Source organism: Prosopis cineraria, unplaced genomic scaffold, assembly GCF_029017545.1.
Source record: "Prosopis cineraria cultivar Desert tree isolate PC_DT_omini unplaced genomic scaffold, ASM2901754v1 PC9, whole genome shotgun sequence".
In the NCBI taxonomy this organism is placed as follows: domain Eukaryota; kingdom Viridiplantae; phylum Streptophyta; class Magnoliopsida; order Fabales; family Fabaceae; genus Prosopis; species Prosopis cineraria.
This window is the reverse complement of record NW_026555340.1, coordinates 18,069,289-18,087,463: the sequence shown is the minus strand read 5'-3', so window position 1 is coordinate 18,087,463 and position 18,175 is coordinate 18,069,289. Positions and strand designations below refer to the sequence as shown.

Below are 18,175 nucleotides of genomic sequence, written 5' to 3'. Positions count from 1 at the left end.
TTTCTCTTGCTTTTAATTGATGGGGACAGAGTGATAGCTCTCTTTATTTTTTATTAGAGTTAGCTAATTCAAGCTAAAACGATCATAATTGAGTCATTAGTTCTATAGCCTTTGCTTTCAATTAAAAAAGGGGAAATTTGAATCATTGTAGAAACAACTTATCCTTAAAATTGATTTCTGTAATAATCTATAAAGAGACAACGTGTCACACACACACACACAGAGACAAAGAGATTATGACAGTTTCATTCTTTGCAGTATTCACAATCTTATAATATTCTGATTCTTTTTGCATTTAGTATCTTATTCTTTCCTTGAACGGTTAGAACACTAAAAGATATATATAGACACAGACATGGCATCTTTCTGAAAAGCAAAAGTTCTAACATCTAAAGAAGCATAAATGGATAAAACACACGATAAAGCTCATGCTATTAATTATTCTCTGGGGTCCAATTTAAGGCCACAGAACGAATAATTTTTTTATATTATTTATAAGTTATATCATTAATTTTAATTATAAATTTTTCTTTTATCCTATATCAAATGTTGGTGATAGAAATTAAAGTATATTCTATCAAAGAATGTATATTTAATATAGCAAAGTTGAAAACTTGTTAAATTTTTAAACAAAATTAATGAGTTTTAGGTTTAGTTTGGATGGATGGAAGATAAAGTCCCACATCAGCTTAAGTCTTTGACATTAAGAATGGAGAGCAATAGCCCAGAAGAAAATAAATAGGTAAGAAAAATGGAAGAACACCACACATATATCTTATAAACTCAAAATCTTAAGACTCATGAATCATTCTTCTTTATTATATATATTAGATATGAAGCCTAATTTTTTTATTGTTCATAGTTATCCCCTTATTAAAGGCAATATTATACAAGGTACAGCCAGGCACTAAAATGTTAACAACTTGGTTCATTATATTATAAGGGATTAGCCCTTTTCACAAGATCCAATCCCTGCCCAACTTTATTCCACTCATATTAGAACAACTTAACACCTCCCTATTTTTCTCCCCATCAAAACCAAGTGTTAAGATTTTCTTTATTTCCAGTAAAATATGTTAGCAATGACTTATATAAAAGACCAAAGGAAATAATTGCTTAAATAAAGGGCACGTGATTCATGTTCCCTAGAGACAAGAGACAAGGTAGCCAATATGTTTCTTAGTCTCTCTTTTATTATCAAAAGAAAAGTTAGCCAATAAACTAAACAAAACACACACGATTAATTAATTAAATCTTTTGGTAAAGTGACTTGTGCTTCTGTCTTTGCTCTAATCCCTTTACGCAAGCATAAGGCTATAAATATGGTAACACACCTGGCAAAATATCACAAAACAATATCATCATCGTTTGTTTCAATATTCATTCGAATCCTACTGAAGCAGAATGGCCTCAGCATCGTCAACCACGTCGCCGCTGAGAATGACGATGATGCCGGACCCAAACATGAAGCCATTAACCCTAGATGATAAGCAGATATTAGGACTGGTTTACGATTGCTATGTCGTCAACAAACCTGGCGAAACCTTCGATCCTGAGGCTCTTTTCAGTGTCGTCTCTGACATTTTTATTCGTTCATTTCGTACTGCTGATCCCAGCATCAAGGTAACAATTATATAATAAACTTAATGTCCTGTTCTGTTATCGTCTTACAATAATATTACATTTGATTGGCTAATTAATTAATTATGTTGTTTAATTATAATTGCAGTACGATCCACTAGAGCAGGTCGACAAGACTTATCTTGCAAATCTGGAGCCACCGACAGATTTACTCAAGCGTTTTGCTTGTCAGGTTATAATTCTCTAACAGATGCTTGCATGCATGCATGCTAAGAATTAATTAATCTTTGATTTCCTTAATTTTTGATATATTTTCTGCATTGAGGTTTTTGTCAAAGCCAACACAAAAATAATGAAATATTTTTTTCCTCCTTTTAGATGCCACACCAAACATATAATTGTTTCATTACGTTAGTACTCATATCTTCTCATTCACATTTTTCATTCTTACAAATTTTTTTTTTATTCATAAGTAACCTGGTGGCCTTCTATATCTCCTTGTAACCCTCAAGTGTATGTATTAACTCTGTGTGTGTGTGTCTCTCCAAAGTGACCAAATTTTGATTCTTAAGATGTATGGGACTCACTAATCACTACAGTGGCGGAGGGTAGCTGGGACTGGTAAAGGTTATATCCTCCAAGTTTTAAGATTTTTCTTAGTATTATATATATATATATATATTATACATTTTTAGTCTTAAAATGCATGCATACTTTGTCTTATACTCTCTCCCATCTAAAATATAGGATACTCTTAACTACTTCATAAGAACTAAGATAAATAGTTAAAAGTTGTTTGTACGGTTAAAATTGTAAAAAATTATCACTATCTTCCAAGATTACCCTCCAATTAAAATCAATTGATTTTAATTGATTTTACAATACAATTAGTAAAATATTATCCCTACTGTCCAATATTTTCTTCCAATTAAAATTAATATTTATCTTAATTATCTTTAATTTCTCTCTATAATACAATTAACAAAAGCATTTACGGAAAACACCAAGAAGAGGAGAATATCAATGAAGGGCCATTAAATTATCTGATAAAGATTTTGGATATATTAGATACTTGTTAAAGCAATAATTTCAGTTGTTAATTTATTAATGTTCACTTGATATTAAATTCTTTTAGGAAATTTTTATTGGTATTCTATAAAAAAACTTAATGCTATTGACTTTTTGTAAAATGTTTCTATATTTAATTTAGACCAACACTAACTAATAAAAAATTTTCTATATTTTGGACCAATCAAATAAAATGTAAGCTTTTCAATCTCCGCTGCCCATCTGATAGAATTAAATCCCGGCTCCGTCCCTACTTGGCCCCCCTTAGTTCTAATTCTTGAAAGGTTCTAATTAGTATTTTTTTGCAACATGGTGACATGCAGATGAGGGAGACACAACATCATGAGTACCACACAAACGCACACCAAACAACAATGGCGATACTAAAAGCTTTAGAGTCATATTCATGGTGTGCAAAAGCAGTGACAGCACTGGCAGCTTTTGCTTTAGAGTATGGAATTTTCTGGCATCTCTATGACCAGAGACTTCAGAGACAAGACAGCCTCGGAAACTCACTAGCTGTGTTGAGTCATGTTCATCATGCCGCCCTCAACCAGAGGGACATCTCCGACTACAACGTTGTCGTGAAACATGTCTTCGTCACCGTCGAACACATCGTTAGGTTGGAGAGGATCATGAAAACTTATGATGGCAAGAACATTCCAACACTTGAAAAAGCCATGCATGAGTTTCCTGCTTTCGTTTACTGGACTGTCCTCACCATTGTTATTTTGGCTACTCATATCAATATTCTCTTCGGTTATCCGTAAGTTGTTTATATCTTCGCAAATACATATATACTTGATACAAATACACTTCTTCCGTTTAGTATTACAATGCACTTTTGATCAAATTATGTACACCCCTAATGAGTTAGTTATTTTTAAAATTACATACTCTTTCTATATTTATACTTTTATTTAATAGGATGTCTCAATTAAAAAACCTTAATAGGGTATTTTTGGCTACTCATATGAATATTCTCTTGGGTTATCCTTAAGTTCTCTATATCTCCATATATATATATATAAGCTTTCTTGCCATGTTGAATTTGGGTTATTTTATATATCTCACTGTTTCATCACAAGTTATTTGATCTTAGCTGTTCAAATCTTTTTCAATGGTAGTGCACGTAGTTTGTGCAATTGAAGAGAAATATGAGGGATGAGTTTCTGTGCGCTTATCATTGGGGTGAGATCTTTACTATCTAAAACTGATTTCAACTTCTTACCCAAAAAAAAAAACTGATTTCAACAGTTAAGATTTAAAATTTTAACCTATGTTTTTTATATAAAAATTATTTTTTGACAGAATGACAATTATAGGATTATCTTTGTTTAAAATTATGTACTTATTAAAATATTAATTTCTTCAAAATACAAAGATAAAATTATGTAAAAGTTGGATCGTGTCTGGTTTTGATCTAGACGGTCTAGACATTGAAATTGGTTCTAGATAAATAGACATCATGATAAATTCCATGTATAAGGCTGGACTCATCAATGTCTATACCTCTTTAGTTATACATAGTTTACGATTAAATAGTGTTCTTTGGTTTAGTCTTACAGTACAGAAGAGAATTCAAATTCAACTAAGTGTTTGGTATTTGAAAAGTTAATTTTTTTAATAATTGAATATAGGATAAATAACAGAATAAAACGTGATCCCCCACTTCATATTTATGTCATATATGTGAACTCAAACTCTTCAACTATAAGCTTTTCTAACTTGTTTAAATTATGATTTAATGCGACAGCTTTTTTTGGTCAAACATTCAAAAGGCAGGTTGGAATTTTGTGTGTGTGTGTGTGTGTGTGTGAACTTTCATTGGTTTTTCTTCTTCTACTTTTAAGATTTTCCTGATGACCATAACACTTTAAATCGTGGATTCAGGATGGGCAAGTATAAATTATCCGATATTGGCAGCAAGATTTCCACCATTGACATTAAGCTAAAGGATTATCTAACCCAGATAGACATGCAGAAAGGTCAGGATCTTAATTAATTAATTAATTAATTAATTAGTTAAAGTAGTGACATTAATTAATTCATTTGTATTTTGTGACAGAAATTAATCGAATTATTTTTCTATTATTGCAGCCTTCATAGATGACTATAGATCACGTGACAGAGTAGGGTTTCAGACTCCCACAGAAATCGTCCAAGTCCTGAAGTGTCTTCTTTTCCCCAGAGATTTGGAGAACCCACATGTCTATGATGGCTCCACTGGATCAATGGTATGTGTACCTACTAATATGTAATAAATTTAGTAAAAAATCCATAAACTTAAACATCAAAATTTATTTTAAGTTAAAATGTGGTGTCCCTTTACTACTTTTCACCCATCTGTTCTCTCTCCAAGGTTTTTAATGTTCTTCCTGATCGAACAGGTGAGCATCGAAGTGTTCCGGATGAACCACGTGTTGCTGTTTGTTTCAGGGCTGTACAGTATCGATGATGAGACAAATCTTCTGAGAGAAATTCACAAAGGACTGAAACAAAGCGATCCAAGAGTGGTGAAAGGGTTCAAAAAAGATGAGTTCAAGATATTGTGGGCCCCAATTGTTGATGAAGAAGAGCAAGATCATCGTACTCTCACATCATCATCATCATCCATGATCATGAGGAGGCAGCAATTCGAAGAGATGAAGAGGAAGATGAACTGGTACGTAGTGGACTACACGATTATTCCTCCGATATGCAAGAGGCTGATCAGAGATAGGTTGAAGTATCAGAATAATCCTATCGTGCCCGTGTTTAATCCTCAAGGTAGACTCACAAATGACGATGCGTTGCACATGTTGTTCACTTGGGAACTTCTTGCTTTTCCTTGGCGCAAAGGTGATGATTTGGCTCTTACTCAGAAATGGAACTGGATTTGGACTGACATGAAGAAAAGTAATCCCCAGATCAATAATTGGGTGCGTATGTTTATCAGTTTGAATATTCTTCTAAGATACTTCACTTTAAAGAATACAGATATGCAAGCATATTATCTGAAGATCACATTATTTCACTTAGAATAATACTGATTCAATTATTTGGAACAAAATTGAAGTCAATATATCTATCGTTAAGGAACTACGTACTGTGACAGTTAATGTATTATCTTATTTATTAGCCAGTTCAAACAGATCAACATAGATCAAAGCATGGTAACATAAGAACCCTAGGTAAATAAACAGGGTATGGACATCTAATAATGCCCCACTCTTATAACATTCCTTGTAATGTCCTAAGCTTTCATTTTTTTTGTCCGTTGTATTTCTTTTGATCAATAGATTATTACCAGAATGAGAAATGTTATAGTGACGAAATGGTATAATTTTACTTTTTTTAAGATTTTTTTTAAAATTAAAACAGCACTGTCACATCAGTACCATAAAATATCAAAATATATATTGGGAGCAAATAAATCTTCTAAAATTGATATCCATGAATTTTTGTGAAGCATTTTTACTTTTTTTTTTTAAAATAAACTTCATGAAATTTATGGATTCCTAACATCAGAGAGAATCTATTCTCCAAAATATCTCTATTTTTGTAGAATCTAATAATAAAAAAAAAAAAAAAGGGGAAATAACAAATGATAACCTCAAAATTAATGCCAAATAAATATTTTAAAAAAGATTTCAGTACTAAAATATAAGAAAAGGAATACTGAATTTGATAACTTTAATTTGAGAAAATCTTAAGTTTATATTAATGTTTTTATGAAATCATAGTTTAGGCCGGTCTTTGGGGTATTACAAGGGACATCAGACAGTGGCCGCATTACAGGCTCTAATAGTAGAAACTTGTCATAATAGGGTAGTTTTACATGGCAGCTCCATTTAATGTCTCGATTATTTGAAAGAAATGTGTTTTTGTGCTTGTGATGAACCAGATCAAGGATGACGCATACATCATTATCTATGGACGCACAGAAGCGGACTGGTACGATGATCAATGGTTAAAAAAGATGCCAGAAGCACTGGAAAGAATCAAAGCTGATGAGATCATAAGAAGATTCGACATTCGCATAAATCACTCTCACCATGGCAAGGGAGACAAAGAACGTCACACAGTTTCTAAATTCTGGTCTTACATCGAAAGCACATTCGACAGCATGAAAAGGATGAAGAAGACGACTGAGGATGATGTCGACGGCGACACGTTCAATCAAGTTAAGTCCTTCCTCGGACTCCGACAAGAACACTCAGGTTGGGTTATTCTGAGTAAAGGGCCAAACATTAAGCTTCTTGGTCGCGGGAACTTGTTTTATCAGACACTTCATGAGTTTGATTCATGGAAGCAAAACATAGAGCAAGATTCTGGGTTTGACGTGTCTCTGAAAAACTACTATGAATCTCTCTTGTCAAAGCTGCCACATCATGCTGCTCATTGTCGTCAGATGGTGTTGAAGAATTATCTGAGTAATATCTATGATCCTGTTTATTGCCCTGATTGTGGACTTCAAATGAACTTACGCTTAGCAGAATACACTTGCTGTCATGGACATCAAGATGATGATCAAGTTAATAATATTGCCGATACTGGTGGTGGTGATGTTGAGATTATGAGGTAGGATTTGATGATGGAAGAGCAAGGGAGAAAAGTTTGAGAGAGAAATGGGAAGAGAATGGTGAATCTAATTATCAAATCGGGGTTAAACTTTTCGTTACCTTTGTTTGGAATGAAAAGAAAATAGGGAGGAGCGAAAACTAAAAGGAAAAAAGACATTACCCTTGTTTTATCCCAAATTTCTTTCTAGGAAGGGATAAAACTGAAGGAAAAACTTTATCCTAAGAAGGAAAATTGTCTCTTTTCTCTCCTTTCTATTTTCTTCCCATTCCAAATGGAAGGTTCAGATTTTTTTGGTCCTGGCCTTGTTCAAATGCACACAAAGAAAGCCTTGATGGACTAGAAAATTTCAATCGGAGAGAGTCCGAATCGGTAGACATGGGGTCCACCTTTCTCTTCCTAGCTATCTCTCCCAAATTTCTCAACCCTAAAGTATTATTCATGAAGGTTCTAACTTGTGTGTGTTTTTCATTAAGTAGTTACTATAAATGTTTAATGTTTGACCAGCTCCTCTACATATATGTTTATTGGTTTAGTGATGGCGTTAGGATGTGTGTATGTGTGACTTAAGTATCTCTTTGATGTTCCATCATCAGGTTTAGAATAATGACTTCAAATCTTGTATTTGTTATGATGTAAAAGTTGTGCGTCAATATGATTCACTGACAATAAATTCGTACTTTAAGTTTTTTTTTGTTATTCATTAAATTTATTTAAATTTTCACTTTTATCCCTTGACTCTTTTTCGATTTCTCTATTAAAAACTATGGCTTTAATTTATTTCATACTCATCATAAAAATAAAAATATTATAATATTTTAAATTGGGTTATATACATTTATATGAAGCCATTAAGCAAATTGAATTTTATGGCTTATGAAAAGTGAAATTCTCTATTTTAAGATTTATATTTTTAATGATTAATGATCATGAAGTGTCTTTCAAATAAACTGTAAAAGGCTGATTTAAATAAAGCAATAACAGAATAATACCAAAATTCAAATCCCTGCTGGTAGAGGTGTATGTCCATATTAATGTCCAATTGTATCTCGAATAGGATTACTTTTAATATAAGGATATATATATATATATACACACACACACAATCAAAAAAAAACTAACTGAATATATAACATGAGCCAATTAAATTAAATTAATACTCCCAAAACACAATATTATTTAAACTCTTTTCAACATCAACTACAACTTGACGGGGGGCGGGGGGGGGAAGCAACACCTCCTATAAACTTCATATCTTTACTTAAATCACTTAAATAAGTAAATTAAAGAAAGAAGAAGACGCAAGGAAAAAGAAATATTTTAGGGAGAACGATCCTTTGAGACCAAAAGATCAAATAACAAAAGTTTTAGAACTATTAATTATTATAAGTGATTTTATTAATTATTATAGCTCTGAAATGCCCATATTTCTCCCTCACGAAACCAAACCTGGTAATACACAAAAAATACTATATGTAAAATCAATCTATTAGAGACTATAATCATAAAATTTTAGCACAATTTATTGCATAAATATGGATATCATGTATTTTTATAAATTGAAATCGAGTGAAATAGATTGGGAAATAAATAATACATGCATTTTTTTAAAAAATATTTTTCATCTTTCTTTTGGATTACTAGGAGGGAGCAAAACTAAATCAAATTGATCGGTCTATTCATTTATACAGTTTGATTTGATTTTTCTTTTTCTTAAAATTTAGATTTGATCAATTCAATTCAGTGAATTTGGTTTGCAAATTTCAAAACCAAATAGAACGAACCAACTGAATCATTCATATATGATTTTTTTCCTATGTATATATGGTTTGTTTGTTTATATATAAATAGTTTATTTTTTATGCATTTAAAAAAATAAATAACTTATATTTTGCTTCCTCTTCTGCTGCACAGTGGTTTGCGGTGATTTTTGGCATTTTCTTGCATAATTTTTTTAATATATATGCGCCCTTGCAGATGTAACAAATTAAAATGGATATATATATATATATGTATATATATGGGTTAAGAAGCAAAAATGTCCTAGATGTTTTGTAAAAAGAGCAAAAAGTATCATTACCTTTTAGAAGGGACAATGCTGTCCTGAAAGCATGAAAATTGGACCAATGTCGCCCTTTTTCAATTTTTTGACTAACGTTGACTAGCTAACAAAATTTTGATAAGCTCTCCACACCAGCATGCTTCATTAGTTGTCTCTGCGTTTTGTCTCGGAACTCATGCTATCGGTGCCGATTTACTCGACGATTTTGACGCTAGGGACTCCTTCCCTTCTGACTAGCTAATGTTGTTTCCTTCGACAAACAAGAATCAGAAACATGAACTTCAAGAAGCCATTTCTGATTCAAGGATCAGAAAGAACCAAAAATCAGTAACTGGGTTCTAAGATTGATGATGATCATGATGATGCGGCTCCATTGCAAGATTCTCCCTCATCATCCAATAGTACGAAATATCTGCCTCGGTTTTATCCATCAACCTCCGACAAGTTCTCCAACAACTTAAGAATAGTTTTATCTCCTTTAAAAGCCAATTCCTTTCGCATTTGTTTTGTCTTTTAGGATACGGTGGTACATTAGGGATGTTCATGGGTTGTGAATCCATATTTTGATAAGCCAATGGTTTTTTATATGAGGGTTTTATTTCAACGTGCGTTTTGGATTTTGTCCATCATCATATCTGGAGCTCCTAAGTAGTAATAATTTCTGCTTCTGCTACTTCTCTTATTTCTCCATCATCATCTCAAAGCTTTATCAGATTTCTTGAGTAACTTGAAGGTCCAGAGGATGATCAGCGACAATGATAAGAAGAGGGGCATGTTTTTGGTTCGTTGCTTTTTGAAGAATCGGAAGGGATGCAGATGAGAGTAAATTCTGAAGGGAGAAATTACGTGGCTTGCCACATCGGACTTTTTAGTAACTCATTGGTAAAACATTAGTCAAAAGTTAGAAAAAAAAAAAAGTAACATTGCTCCATTTTTCACACTTTGGATAACATTGCTCCTTCTAAAAAGTGAAGGGATTAGTTGTTCATTTGAGAAAACTAAGGCATTTTTGTCCTTTGACCATATATATATAGATCATTCTCATTTTGCAACCCCATTTTGATTTATTTGCGTGGAGGGAGCTTGGATTTCAATGACATTTGTTATATTGTAAGTGAGGGTATTAGTTGTTCATTTGAGAAAGCTTCTAAGGCATTTTTGCCCTTTGACCATATGAATATATAGATCATTCTCATTTTGCAACCCCATTTTGACTTATTTGCGTGGAGGGAGCTTGGATTTCAATGACATTTGTTATATTGGAAGGCCTTTATCATATATATATATATATATATATATATTTTTAAATATGGTGGGCAAAATGATAGATAGAAGAGATAATGTAATTTTTAGTCTCTCAATTTTGCCTTAATTATCAATTTAGTCCCTCAAGTTTAATATTTATTAATTTAGTCCCTTAAGTATACTTTGACAATCAATGTGATCCTTATTGTTTAAAAAGAAACATTACTACAAAACAAAATTTTAGGAGCGCTTATTTCAAAATGCTTACACAAGAAAGTGCTCTGAAATATAAAGGCGAGACATACGGGAATGCTTTATAATAAAGCGCTTCCAAAGGATATGTTATATCGGAGCACTTTTTTATAAAGCACTCCTATCAAATTATAAAAAAATATTGAAAAAAAATTTAACAACATTAAAGCACTTCTATAGGCTTAAAAAAAAGGAAATACAAAAATAATGATCTATAGAAGTGCTTTAATGGAAATTGCTCCTATAAATTGATATAAAAAATTAAAAAAATAACCACCTATAAGAGTGCTGTATAAGAAAGCGCTCCTCTAAGTTAAAACTAAAAAAAAAAGGAAAACAAAAATATGACCTATAGGAGCGCTTTAATGAAAAGTACTCCTATAAGTTGATAAAAAACCTTCAAAAAATAACAACTTATAGGAGCTCTTTTATAGGTCCACCAATTATAGGTGCCTTTCAGATCCCTTATATTATAAGTGCTTTGAAATATTTTTTTTTTTAAGTGAAAGCCAACATCAATTAACATTGTCGGGCATGCACGTGAGGCATTCAACCTTTCTCTTCAAAACCCCTGAAGCTTCATTATGTATATAAATGATTGTTTGATTAATATGTTATATATGTTATTTTGGATTGGTATAGATTTTTTGAGAAATTCTTGAACGTCTAAGTTATAAGGGAGGCTCTACCAAAATTTTTTCCAAATTTAATTTGTAGATCATATCTTGATTTCTAAAATATTAATTATCTCTATTTTGTTTCTAACATGTTTGGATAATTACATCTTAATTTATTATTTTTATAGGTACCTATACAAATAAAAAGCTAGGAGTGTGATTACTATGTGTTGAAGTTTATGAAAGAAATAATCACACAAATAGAGTTGATCATTCTGCCAAATGTAAGTATTTCAAAATTACATTCATGTCTTACATATAACATAAATAATTAACTATATATTGATTTTTTTTGTAGTATTTTGCTGCAGCAAGATCTTCGCATTTAAACATGGAGCAAATAGAAGATGTAATTAAGAAGTCATCAGAATATATAATTTGTTGTTTATGATAGGTAACATTTAATATTAGAAAAATACTAAAAGTTTTATTAGTTAATTAGCTAGACTAGCTAGAAATTAGATGAGTTAGAAATTTGATCTTAGTTTGTCTTAATTTCAAGTTCTTTAATTGTGTATAACTTTTAATGTTTAACTGCATCGTTGCTAGATTCATTTTTTTTATATTGTTACGGAATAGCTATAATTTACAATGAGCTGAACGTGATATGTAAAATTATAAAAAAATAAAAATAAAAGACATACGGGAGCGCTCCCAAAACAATACGATACGAGAGTGCTCTTTGAAAGAGTGCTCCCTTATTATAGCCTACAGGAGTGCTCTTACGAAGAGTGCTCCTATAGGTGACCATTCAAGAATGCTCTCAAGATGAACGCTTCTATATGGCGGCTTGTAGGAGCGCTCTTCTTTAGCGCACTCCCGTATGTCTTTATCTTTTCTTTCCTTAGAGATAAACCTATCGGAGCGCCTTTAATGAAAGCACTCCCATATTCTTGACCTATAGGAACGCTTATAAAGCACTCCTGTATATACAAAAGCGTTGGATATTGGAGCGCTTTGAAAGCACTCCCATGTAAAGTATTTTTGTAGTAGTGAAAGTTACATTGATAAAATTTGCTAATATGAATAATAGAATATTGATAGTAATCATGTAAATTAATGAAAAGAAGTATAATTATTTAAATAAGAAAAAACAAGCTCTGGAATTTTAAAAAAAAGAAAGGAAACCACAATGTAAAGGGTTATATTAATAAAAATTAAAATAATTAATTTGATAGTTAATTTGTTCTCATTTAGCTACAAATACATGACAAATCATCAATATAATTTACATATTATATTATTTTGAGAGTCAATTTGTGTATTAAAACTTAAAGGATTCATATTATAATTTAGGAAAACATAAGTTACCAAATAGATAAAAATTAAATTTGAGAAACCAAATCAATATTTGAGAAAAATTTGAGAGATAAAAAATTTCATTATCCCTAGATAAAATATCGGCTTAATTAATCTATTGTAAAGCCCAATGTCATATCCTTGAAACTTTCTTTTCCTTAAACTGTGCCAACCTTAGCTTAATCAACTTCTTAATTTTGACTAAGTCACTCAAACCCTTAAGATGTAGGCAAAGAGACTAAAGAGCTTAGCACACAAGGGAGAGTAGAGAGCTTAAGTGAATGAACATGAGTGTCGCACCTAGAAAATGTGATATGGATGATGCACAAATAGAAGTTCTAGCCTTTAGGGTGGGAACTGGTTGAAAGAGGAGTCACTACAAAAATTTTGAGGTAAATCTTGAGAAACCAATTAAAGGAAAATAAGAATGGTCAGCGAAATTAGAAAATAGGTGCAGGAGTCGATTGAGTGTAGGGAAAGTGTTAGGCACCACACAATACCCGTTCGTGAGAACGGTTACCTAAAATTTGTTGTGCTAAATTAATATGGCATTGCAATTATTTTAATCATTCCTTTCTTATCCATGTATTTTAAAAAATGATAATAATAAAATAGAAAATATTTATTTATTTACAACAGAGGACTTGACTCAGAATCAGACTCTGAGTTTTATGTACCTTGTGATGGGGATTAAAGTCCACGTAGTTCAAGCTTGAAAGTTGTTTGTGAAAATATTTTTTGAAGAGAAATTAATTAAAAATAATTCACCATTTTGCAAATAAAACAACTTTTAAAATTTTGATATGTATGTTTTAAATTGCAAAAAGTAATTTAACTTTGATTATTTTCTCAATTTTTAGATTTTTGAAATAAAAAAAAGAAAAGTGTTTAAATTTTTTTATTTTATAATTGAAAATTTAGCCACTATACCTGTAAAACATTATTGGTTCATATAGTAATATAATTATTCTAAATATCTGCAGGAATTCTAAAATCTCACACGATAAAAGAATTTAGCAACTTAATTTACTTATGTATATCCTTATGTATATTTTTAAGTATTAATAATATTTTTTAAGCATGTATGTACATATAAGCTTTTTCAAAAATCTTAATCATCATCATACCTGCAAAGCCTTATTGACTTATACAATAATATAATTATTCTAAATATCTATGGAGATTCTAAAATCTCACATGATAAAAGAATTTAATTTATTTAAATATATTTTTATTAATTTACTAGATTTATTATGCATGTGTATATTTTTATATGAAATCCTAATCTTGTACTTACAGAGCTTTATTAACTCACGTGGTGATACAATTATTTTAGAAGTCCATAGAAATTTTAAAATGTCACATGATTTAAAGATCTCATTGGTAAATATAATTATAATTTAAAATTATTACTTTAATTAATAATAAAAAATGTTTATTATTTTATTTATAGAATTCATTCATTTATTTCTATATAATTTGGGAATCATGATATCTGTTAGAACTTATTATCCCACACGATAATGTGATCAATTTATGCCTTTATGAAGATTCTTGAATTTTCACATGAGACTTAAATAATTTATTTATAAAAATGAGTTAATTTTAATAGTAGGTCGTTGGAGCCCATGTTCATTATATAAAATGTTGATTCTCATACCTATGAAATCTTATTAATTTACATGGTATGAAATCATTTTAATTGATTTTGGAGGCTCTTAAAATCTCACACAATCAATTTTGTTTAAGACAATTGAAGCCATGTCTATTGAGAACTAAAGTACAAATTTTAAAAATACATAGCCAAAATCATACAAATTTAGATCTTACTTGTTCAATTATTAAAGCAGCATAGCAATCTTTCTAGCCATGGCTCAAGAAGCAAACAAGTGTAACTTTAAAAAATGCATTCCCTTTAACTTAAAAACAACATAATCAACATTAATTGAAGCTAAAATTGTCAAATAGTATAGAGTAAAACTTCTAGGATTAATCACAAATACTAATTCCCATATGGTTGTAAAACATGTACATACTTGATCTTTAAAGAGAATAAACTCAAATCACATTTTGCCATCTAAAGCCACGCATATGGTAGTTAAATTGAAAGGTTCCATCAATTTTTTCTCACATAAGACCTTTATTTCAAAAGGTATTTCCACTACATTCTATTTGTTAAATATACAAAGCCATATGATCACAATCTTTTTTTTAAAAAAACTCTCCAAGATAACCAAATCGCAGAGCAAGCACATTAGCAATCTCAAATAACTAAGTCTACCTTAGAGGAATCTCATATCTAAGAATTCAATACGGTGCTTAATTTCTCGTACCATTTTTAATTGATATCTTAAGCATACCTATAGTCCCGCACAAGTCAAAATTAGAGCAACAGAATATCAGTCTGCAATAGAAAACTTGATGAACATCAAACAAAATGTTTTCAACCATTTAATCCATCCAAATTCATGACCAAAGAAAAAAAAGATTTCTATAGTCAAGCTATACAAGAACATATGTAAAATCTTTGCAGTGTTCATACGCAGAGATAGAGCCTAAAATTTTACAAAATGTAAGATGAAATCAATTGTAAAATATTCCACATCTAAAAGCAAATAGATTAGAGAACCTGTGCAATGCCTTTTCCTCCTTCACTCTCTAAAAAAGCACAGGTTGTTTTTCCAAATCTCTCTTGCTCAAGACCTCTCTTGGTCCCTTCTTCAAAAAATTTTAGATTTCACTTCTTCTTCATTCCCCTCCAGAAATCCTCTTCTCTCTCTTTGGTCTAAACTCTATTTTTTTTCCTCTACAAATCTCCATCTCTCAGTCTCTTCTCCATTTTTTCAGCCAATTTCTCCCCTTTCAAGATTGTCTCAGGCTTTTATATAGAGAATAGAAAGGATGAATGCTTCTAGAGTCATGATTACTCACACGTTATTTACTCTTCTAATCTTACACGCTTCAGCCTTAGATCTTTCTCCCCATCACCTTCTCTATTTTTTTTTTTTGCTTTTTTCCCCTTCTTCCGTTGCGTTTTCTACATGCGTGTGTGTGCGCACGCGTGAGCGCTTTGCTTGCTTTCTTCATCTAGGTTGCTTTTCTTCTTCACTCACATGCATGACTCGCCTTCGCTATCTATTCTCTGCTCTGTTTTCATCTCTTCTCTACTCTCGTCTGGTGTTCTCTGTGCTTGCCTCTCTCTGGTGTTTTCATCGCTTCTCTACCTCTTAAGGCTGTGATGAAATGCTGATCCATCAGCGTTTCATCCAACCTATTATAGGTAGTTTTTTATTTTTTTGTTAATGTTTTGTGTTTTTTAATTAGATTAACACACATATATTTTTAAAAAATGAAAAATAAAATTTAAGGAGAGAAAAGTTAGCTCTAAAAAGTTGACTCCCAATATTTTTAAATAATTGGGATAATTTGGAAGAGATTTTTAAAGATTTAAGCAAGATTTTTTTTTTAATTTTGTTAGATTACTATTTTTAAGATATAATCCTGAAAAGGATTAAATTTCATTTTTTGTATTTTTATATTTTTTTTATTATTTTTTTAATGAATTAAAAGAAATAAGATCCTAGCTAATAAAATATTAATTAAAGATTTTTTATTTTGAAAATATAATCCTAAACAGGATTAAATTTCATTTTTTTTTGTATTTTTATATTTTTTGGTTGAATTTATTATTATTTTTGTAAAATATGCCCAAACAAAATATAGTGTTCACAATGAAAGCCTGACCACTTTACTTTATGGTTACCAATGAGAGATGAGGGGTATTTATAGGCCTTTCCCTTCTTCCAAAAAATTGCCATCTCCTTAATAGACGGTTAGAATTAATCCAATTTAATGGTGTGCATTCAGTCTCTAGAGTATTTTATAGAAATATGTACAAGAAATATCTAGATATTTATAAAGAAATTTCTGCAATATACAAGATGGAGATATCCCTAGAATAATCTAAATACTTCATGCACTCTCCATATTATTCTAGAGATATATGAGTCTTTCTAGATCATACCAGTGTATTTTAGAAGTGTCTAGTGCCTTATTGATTGTTTTGAATTACTCCAATTTCCTTTAGATCATTTCGAAAAATTCTAAAATATTTTAACCTTACAAAAATTTCTTGCTTTATTTGTCACACCAAGTCCAATAATTGAATTAATTAATTAATTAATTAATTAATCTAATCATTAAAATTTGATTTCAATCCTAGCATGGTTTGATCAACCAATTTGATTCAGTTAGGTTCAAGTTAATAATATTGTGTGGTCGATTGGTTTTGTGCATTTTGGTACTAAACTGAATTGATCGATGCTAACCCCTAAAATTTACTCAAGATGAATTGTGCTGAAATTGATTAAAAAATTTTATATATACTAATAAAGAGACATCAAATCACATATGCCAACTTTGCATTCTAACAACCAAATTCCTTTTTTTCTTTTATTATTTTAATTGATCTCTTTGGACGAAGAATTTCTTTTCGATAAGACCAAAAAAAAAAGTCCCTCATGAAAAATAACCTAGGACAACTGCGCACTTGAAACTGAAATTATATGATTGAATACGGACGTGAGGTTCATTGCATACGGGTGAGATGAAGTGAAATTAATGCAATGGCTGGGAAGTGCAGTCATCTTTACTGCATTTTATTTAATGGCAAGAAAGAGAGATGTCTAAAAAAGGGTTTCTCATATGTATTACTCTTATTCTATTTATAAATCACTTCTAACATATTTTACGAGTAGCAAAGAAAATTTTAAAATTCATTATCTCTACCTTAAAATTTAATAAATTCTCAACTTTATTTCTATTAAATATACATACTTCAATAACATATTTTCTCTCTCTAATATTCAATGGAGGCAAAAGAAAAAATTTGTAATTAAAATTTAATAACATGACTTATAAATAAGATTAAAAAATTCTTCTCTCATTGTCCTATAAATAAGACCTGAGTGTCACGGGGCTAGTCTTTCGACCCGTGCGGCACTTAGACAACCTTCACTGGAAGTTGCTAAGTAAGCCTAACTCGTAGGAAAGGAGGATGCTTGGCTAAGAAGAGGAAAGGGAAAGCTTGAAGGCAAAGGAGAGTAGAGAGAGAATGTGAGAGTTCTATAGCTTTGAGAACTCAAGGATGATTTACAAATGAGGAGGGGTGAGGTATTTATAGGCCTCCCCTTGGATCTAGAATGTTCCCACCTCCTTAATGGACGATGGAGATTAAATCTATCCTACGGTTACAATTGATTCTCTAGAATTCTCTTAACAAATATCTAGATATTTTAATGGAAGAATCTAGAGACAATATTAAAATATTGAGGCTAGAGTTGTGTAGGCTTCTCTAGAATGTTCTTGCACTATCTAGCACTCTTAAGGTTAGCTGGGAGCCTTCTGGAGGGTTCTGGAGCGTTCCGGA

The 18,175-nt window shown here is 31.0% G+C and overlaps 1 protein-coding gene across 1 annotated transcript; it reads left to right on the top strand.

Moving 5' to 3' along the window:
- The first annotated feature begins 1,368 nt into the window (after positions 1-1,368).
- On the top strand, positions 1,369-7,911 carry LOC129319265 (protein SIEVE ELEMENT OCCLUSION B-like). The gene is made up of 7 exons (XM_054964269.1): positions 1,369-1,623; positions 1,730-1,813; positions 2,973-3,415; positions 4,543-4,637; positions 4,750-4,886; positions 5,040-5,570; positions 6,536-7,911. Exons 1-7 carry the CDS (start codon positions 1,405-1,407, stop codon positions 7,214-7,216), a joined length of 2,190 nt encoding a protein of 729 aa, XP_054820244.1. The 5' UTR covers positions 1,369-1,404; the 3' UTR covers positions 7,217-7,911.
- Positions 7,912-18,175: the final 10,264 nt, after the last annotated feature.

Excerpts from the sequence above, each read along its gene's own strand:
- LOC129319265 (XM_054964269.1), top strand. The coding sequence starts at position 1,405 with ATGGCCTCAGCATCGTCAACCACGTCGCCGCTGAGAATGACGATGATG. Across the intron at positions 1,624-1,729 it reads CTGCTGATCCCAGCATCAAG|TACGATCCACTAGAGCAGGT; the intron begins GTAACAATTATA and ends TTATAATTGCAG. Across the intron at positions 1,814-2,972 it reads TCAAGCGTTTTGCTTGTCAG|ATGAGGGAGACACAACATCA; the intron begins GTTATAATTCTC and ends GGTGACATGCAG.